We start from the raw sequence: 8,037 nt of genomic DNA, 5'->3' as shown, positions 1-8,037 counted from the left end.
TGAGATGTATATACATTGAGGGTGGGGTGCATGTGTAAATACACACACACTCATACATGCATACATACTCTGGTCCTAGGTCTGTTTAAAACTTTATAGGGTAGTGAGAAATAGTCTGTTATCTCTGGAACTCCATTTATATATGTTGAACAAAAGAATGAGCAGAGAAGGCATGGAGCTATGAATCTCTGGGACAAGTCACAGTAAAATGAAGCTTAATAGAGGAGCATTTCGGCCGAGGGGACGGGGTCGGGCTCAGAAATGGCAGCCTCCATGTTCTACAGCGGGTTATTGGCTACCACCGCCCTTAGGAGCCGCGGGTTCCGGCCTGCGCTGCGGGCCGCCGCCCAGGTTCTGGGAAGTTCTGGATTTTTTAACAACCATGGACTCCAAATACAGCAGCAGCAACAAAGGAATCTCTCACTACATGAATACATGAGTATGGAATTGTTGCAAGAAGGTGGTGTCTCCATTCCCAAAGGACATGTGGCAAAATCACCAGATGAAGCTTATGCAGTTGCCAAAAAATTAGGTTCAAAAGACGTTGTGATAAAGGCAAAGGTTTTAGCTGGTGGTAGAGGAAAAGGAACATTTGAGAGTGGCCTCAAAGGAGGAGTGAAGATAGTTTCCTCTCCAGAAGAAGCAAAAGCTGTTTCCTCACAAATGATTGGGAAAAAGTTGTTTACCAAGCAAACAGGAGAAAAAGGCAGAATATGCAATCAAGTATTGGTTTGTGAGAGAAGATATCCCCGGAGAGAATACTACTTTGCAATAACAATGGAAAGGTCATTTCAAGGTCCTGTATTAATAGGAAGTTCTCAAGGTGGTGTCAACATTGAAGATGTTGCTGCTGAGACTCCTGAGGCCATATTTAAAGAACCTATTGATATTGTAGAAGGCATCAAGAAGGAACAAGCTGTCCGGCTGGCACAGAAGATGGGATTTCCACCTAATATTGTGGATTCTGTGGCAGAAAATATGGTCAAGCTTTACAACCTTTTTCTGAAATACGATGCAGCTATGGTAGAAATAAATCCAATGGTAGAGGATTCAGATGGATCTGTGCTGTGCATGGATGCAAAGATCAACTTTGATTCTAATTCAGCTTATCGCCAGAAGAAAATCTTTGACTTACAGGATTGGACCCAGGAAAATGAAAGGGAGAAAGGTGCAGCTAAGGCAGATCTCAACTACATTGGCCTTGATGGAAATATAGGCTGTCTAGTAAATGGTGCTGGTTTGGCGATGGCCACAATGGATATAATAAAACTTCACGGAGGGACTCCAGCGAACTTTCTTGATGTTGGTGGTGGTTCCACAGTCCATCAAGTAACAGAAGCATTTAAGCTTTCACTTCAGATAAAAAGGTACTGGCTATTCTGGTCAACATTTTTGGAGTCATACGGTGTGATGTTATTGCACAGGGTATAGTTATGGCAGTAAAGGATTTGGAAATTAAAATACCTATTGTGGTTCGGTTACAAGGTACAAGAGTTGATGATGCTAAGGCACTGATAGCAGACAGTGGACTTAAAATTCTTGCTTGTGATGACTTGGATGAAGCTGCTAAAATGGTTGTAAAGCTCTCTGAAATAGTGACCTCAGCCAAGCAAGCCCAAGTGGATGTGAAATTTCAGTTGCCAATCTGATTGGAGAACCCAGTGGATGGCTGAAGGTGTTAAATGTGCGATAATCGTTAAAAATACTGTGTTCTGTATTATTATTGTTCCTTTTCTCTTTAGTGTATGGAGATTATAATTGCCAGCTAGGCACAAAAACTTTTAAAAGCATTTGGTCTGCATTTAATTCTACTGTTCAGAGTGGGCTGTTTGTATAAAGAATGTATAATGCAGTGATCTAGATTCTTTTATTGCAGCTTTCTTTTTCACTTCTACAGAATGTCACTCGCAATATGCCAGTTTATTGTTAGATTCAACATTTTTTATTGATGAGAGTCCTATGAATAAAATAAATATGAAGATAAAGCTTTATTCTTTAGTGTTAGAAATATATTATATCTGATAACTAGTCTCATTAACAGAGCAATGTGTTAAAACAATGTTTTATATTAGAAGTGTTTATCTTCAACACCAAATACCTATCTAAATATATCAATTACTATTTATAAAAAGAGCTTTCAAACACTCCCCAAAATATTCTTTTAAGTATGTCAGTGAAATAAATTGTTATTTGAACATTGTTTTAAGCATTATAAAACACTGATTACTATAAGTCTTCATGATCCTGTGGTATTGATAAGAATGGGTAGGTTTGTATCAAATAAAGGTATATTCAGTAAGGACTTGGCAGACAAAATTAACAATGTCAATTTAAGTTAATAAAAATCTCCCAATGTGACTTGGAAAAAAAAAATAGAGGAGCATTTCAGGAATGGTGGAGCAAGGACCACCAAAAATCAACTCCTCAATAAAATCAGTGAGGACAGCAAAAAACAAACAAACAAGAAAAAAAAAAACACTTTTTCAGAACTCAGGAATTAAAAGCTTGCACCAATTCAAGGAGGATTTATTCAAGAAAAATGGCTGAACATCTATGACAAGAGTGAGCTTTGGGACGTTTTAGCTTGCCTTATTCCAATCTCCTCAGATCCACAGTAGCCTTGAAAAATAAGAGCCTGACAACACTGGTAGTTGTGAAAATCAGTAGTCTAACAGCCCCTGGAGGGCAAAGACCAGGTTTGACAGTTTGAGGTTCCCCAAAAGTTCCATTTCTAAAGAATTGTCACTGACTTGTATGGCAATTCTTGGAAAACACCCACACTCATGACTCATCTTTATCTGACCTGCCTCAAAGTCACCCCATGCAAAAAGCCCTTTTTGTTTTGACAGACCTTATTATTTTAGAGCAGTTTTGGGTTTAGAGAAATACTGAAGAGTTAAGTACAGACAGTTCCCATATACTGCCATTCTTTCCTCTGCCCACTCCACAGTTTTCCTCTATTATTACATCTTGCATTAGTGTTGTGCATTTCTTACAATCAAGGAACAATACTGATATGTTATTATTAAAATCCATAGTTTATAAAGGGTTCTCTCTTTCAATTGAAAGAGAACATTCTGTGGGTTTTGAAAAATACATGTCATGTATCTACCTCTTCAGTATCATACAGAAAAATTTCACTGCTCTAAAATTCCCATGTGCTCTATATACTCATCCCCCCTTCTTTTCTTCTGATCTGATGACAATCACTGCTCTTTTTACTATCTGTGTAGTTTTGCCTTTTCCTGAACATCATATGAATGGAATCCTACAGTATGTAGCTTTTTTAGATCAGCTTCTTCTCTTAGTGTTTGTTTCCTCCATGTCTTTCATGATTTGATAGATTCTTTTATTGAGGAATAATATTCCATTGTATACATCTAACAAAGTTTATCCATTTAACTATTGAAGGACATCTTGGTTGTTTTCAAGTTTGGGCAACTATGAATAAAGCTGCTATAAACATGAACATGCAGGGTTTTGTGCAGACATTACTTTCCAACTCATTTAAATAAATAAGAAGTGTGATTGCTCACCATACGGTGAGACTATATTTACCTTTGTAAGAAATTGTTAGATGGTCTTCCAAAGTGGCTGTACTGTTTTGCATTCCCTTTCTGAACCAAGAAACTGTCTATCCCCAGACCCATCTAAGCAGACACATACCCTCTTCCACTAGCAAGTTATCTCCTTCCTTCCAGAAGAATGTGTGAGGGGTGTGTGTGTGTGTGTGTGTGTGTGTGTGTGTGTGTATAATCTTACTTCAGACTTGAGAAAGAATGCTGAGATGAACATAGTATTTCAAAAGAAAAGAGAACCCATAACGTACCATCAGCCACAAATGCCAGTGTTTTCCTTGGGTATTCTGACAACTCAAGGCTTAGTTGTCAGGGGAGGGGGGATAGGATACTTGGATGCGTATAGCCATAAGGCAGGATTCTACCAGTATAAGCTAGGAAGAGGAAGACTGTAGTGGAGAAAATTCAGAATCAAGGGTCACATGACTACAGGGACCAGCTCAGATACACGCATGTGTACCTCTAGTCATATATCTTACTTATTTTTTAATTGGGTTGTTTTCTTACTGTTGAATCTTAATAGTTCTTTGTGTGCTTTGGATAAAAGTCCTTTATCATAATATGTATTTGGCAAATATTTCCTTCTACTCTGTGGCTTGTCTTTACATTCTCTTAACAGTGTCTTTTGCAGAGCAGAAGTTTTAATTTTAATAAAATCCAACTTAGCAATTTTTTCTTTCTTAGACCATGCTTGTGATATTATATCAAAGAAGTCATCGCCACAGCATCAGACAGATTTTGATTAGGATCTGAATATCTACTCACTTGCTATGCTTTGTGACCCTAGGTAAGTCCAGAAACCTTTGTTTCCACAAATGTAAAATGAGATACTTGTTCAAGCCAAGATGAAATCTTTTTTTTTTTTTTATTTCTTTTCAGCGTAACAGTATTCATTGTTTTTGCACCACACCCAGTGCTCCATGCAATCCATGCCCTCTCTAATACCCACCACCTGGTACCCCGACCTCCCACCCATTGCCCCTTCAAAACCCTCAGATTGTTTTTCAGAGTCCATAGTCTCTCATGGTTCACCTCCCCTTCCAATTTCCCCCAACTCCCTTCTCCTCTCCTTCTCCCCTTGTCCTCCATGCTATTTGTTATGCTCCACAAATAAGTGAAACCATATGTTAACTGACTCTCTCTGCTTAACTTATTTCACTTGGCATAATCTCTTCCAGTCCTGTCCATGTTACTACAAAAGTTGGGTATTCATCGTTTCTGATGGAGGCATAATACTCCATAGTGTATATGGACCACATCTTCCTTATCCATTTGTCCGTTGAAGGGCATCTTGGTTCTTTCCACAGTTTGGCGACCGTGGCCATTGCACTACTGGGTATTTACCCCAAAGATACAGATGTAGTGAAAAGAAGGGCCATCTGTACCCCAATGTTTATAGCCAAGATGAAATCTTATATGAAAATCCCTAAAATGTAAAACAAAATATATGGGGCAGGGTCATCACTAAGCCAAAAGCTACCTAGATTTTCTATATTATATTCTTAAAATGTTTTAGTTTGACATTTATATGATCCATTTTCAGTTAATTGTTGTGATGGGTATAAGGTCTTTGTCTAGATTTCTTTGCATGTGGTTGTACAGTTATTCCAGCATAATTTGTTGAGCGATTATCCTCTATCAATTGAATTAGCTTTGCATCTTAGTCAAAGATCAGTTGACTATATTTGTGTGGGTCTACTTTGGGGCTATTCCATTCCAATGATCTGTTCTTTTTTTTTTTTTTTTTAACAATACCACACTGTGTTGGTTAATGTAGCTTTAGAGTAAGTATTGAAGTTGGGCATCTATGAAAAATCATAGCTACCATCAAACTTACTGCTAAAAGACTGAATATTTTCCTCCTAATATTGGGAACAAGAACGTCTGTTCTCACTACTTCTATTATCTTTGGAGGTTCTAAACAAAGTAAAGAAAAAAAAGGCACCCAGAAAGAAAGAAGTCAAACTATATTCAACAGATAACATAAACTTGTATATAGAAAATTCTAAGAAATCCACCCAAACTGTTGAAGCTAGTAAAGGAGTTCAACAAAGTTGCAAGGTACAAGTTCAATGTACAAAAATCTATTTTAATTCTATATACTAACAATTAATGGTCTGATAATGAAATTTAGAAAAATTCCTTTTATAATAGCATCAAAAAGAATTAAAAACTTAGAAATAAATTTAAAGTGTAAGACATATACTGAAAAATGACAAAATGTTATTGGAAAAAATTAAAGAATGTCTAAATAAATGAAAAGACATCCTGTGTTTACAGAGCAGAAGACTTAATACTACCCAAATACTACCCAAAATTATCTACATATTCAATGCAATCCTAATCAAAAAAGAGGTGGTATCTTTTCAGAAATTGAAAAGCTGATCTTAAAAATCACATGGAAATACAAGTGACCCAGAATAGCCTAAACAATCTTGGTGAAGAAGAAACATTTGGAAAAATTACATTTCCCAGTTTCAAACCTTACACAAAGCTACAGGTATCAAGACAGTATTATATTCTGTTGTAAGAATAGACATGTGGATCAATGAAACAAAATTGAGAGTCTAGAAATAAACACTTATATTTATGGTCCATTTTCAACCAGAGTCCCAAGACAATTCAACGGGGGAAGATTAGTTTTTTCAACAAATGATGCTGCAGCAACTGGATATTCAGGAGCAAATGAATGAAGTTAGACTTTCCCCCTCACACTATATTTATAATTAACTAAAATGGATTAAATGCTACAGCTCAAATTATCACAAACTTAGAAAAAGACATCAGTGTTCATCTTCAGGGCCTTGATTATTCAATATTTTTAGATGACACCAAAAGCACAAGCAACAAAAGATGAAAATAGTTGATTTGTTTTCCAAATTAAAAACTTTTGTCTTTCAAAGGGTACCATTAAAAAAGTTTAAAAAAATCTGCAGAATTAGAGAAAATGTTTGCAAGTCATGCTTCTGATAAGGGACTAACATCTAGAATATTAAAAAAAAGCCTTTTACAATTCAATAATAAGAGATAACTCAATTAAAAACTGGGCAAATGACTTGAATGGACATTTACTGAAAGAAGATATGCAAGTCTCAAATAATAAGTACATGAAAAGATTCTCAACATCATTAGTTATCAATGCAATGAAAACCACAATGAAATACCACTTCACTTCCACTAGCACAGCTAAAATTTTAAAAAAAAATCAATAAGAAGTATTGGTGAAGATGTAGAGAAATTGAGACCTTCATACATTGCTGGATTATAAAATGGTATAGCCAATTTGGAAAACAGTTTAGCAGTTACTCAAAATGTTAAAAAGAGTTACCATAGGACTCAGCATTACTACTATATTTTACATATATATATATATATATATATGAACATTGAAAATATAGGTCCACACAAAAACTTGCACAAGAACATTCATGACAGTATTATTCCCTTTTTGTTTTTCTTCCAAGTTTTTAATTCCAGTTAGATAACATACAGTGTAATATTAGTTTCAGGTATAGAATCTAGTGATTCAACACTACATACAACACCTGGTGCTCATCACAACAATATAGCATCATTATTCATAATAGCCAAGAAGTAGAAACAACTCAAATGCCTATCAACTGTTGAATGGATAAAGAAGATGTAGTATATTCTACAGTAGAATTTTATTTATCAATTACAAGGAGTGAACAACACAAACGAACCTTGAATGCATTATGTGAAATTGAAGTCAGTCACCAAAAGCCAAATATTGTATTATTTGACTTATATAAATATCTACAATCCATAGACAAAGAAAGTGGATTAGTGCTTACCAGGGCCTAGGGTTGGGGTAGAGGGATGGAGATTAATGGCTACTGGGCAAGGGTTTTTTAATGTGGTAAAGTTGATTGTAGTGAATTTTACCCAACTTTGAATATACTAAAACCCACTGAATCAAACACTAAAATGGTAGCTTTTAATGGTATGCAAATTATATCTCAATAAAACATTTCTATTGTTTTTTTCTTTTTAAATGGAGTGACTACCTCCTGTTTCACAGTGCTGGGAGAACTAACTGAAGATATAAAACCTTCTTTTACAAAATGAAGTACCCAAGTATTTGGTGGAACTGAAGATAAATTTCATGTGCTTCCAGCTTGGCCCATTGGATACAACATACTACCAAGGTAAATGCAACAGACCTCCAGGATCAGAATTAAGCTTAAATGCCTGCTCCTTTTACAACCATACCTTGAATGAAGTTCTGATCTATTCATAGGGAAAGCTGGGACAAGGTGGGCTTTACTCCCTGCTTTCCCTCTCTGGCCCAAGTAACCATTTCTCCCCACCCACCTGGGCCGAAATACTCCTACATACCCTCCTCCACTAGTAAGTTATTTCCTTCCTTCTGAGAGAATGTTTGAGACTATATATATATATATATATGTGTATATATTTTACTTCAGACTTGAGAAAA

At 36.0% G+C, this 8,037-nt stretch overlaps 1 protein-coding gene across 1 annotated transcript; it reads left to right on the top strand.

Annotated features, from left to right (window-relative positions):
- Window positions 1-240: 240 nt before the first annotated feature.
- LOC116583248 (succinate--CoA ligase [ADP-forming] subunit beta, mitochondrial-like) lies at window positions 241-1,869 on the top strand. Its single transcript, XM_032331312.1, is given in 2 exon segments — window positions 241-1,348; window positions 1,351-1,869. Coding segments are annotated over 2 exon segments (1,386 nt in total). The 5' UTR covers window positions 241-261; the 3' UTR covers window positions 1,650-1,869.
- Window positions 1,870-8,037: the final 6,168 nt, after the last annotated feature.

The sequence above is a fragment of the Mustela erminea genome, chromosome X, assembly GCF_009829155.1.
Source record: "Mustela erminea isolate mMusErm1 chromosome X, mMusErm1.Pri, whole genome shotgun sequence".
NCBI lineage: Eukaryota > Metazoa > Chordata > Mammalia > Carnivora > Mustelidae > Mustela > Mustela erminea.
The sequence above is the reverse complement of the archived record's forward strand: the minus strand, read 5'-3'. Positions and strand labels throughout refer to the sequence as shown.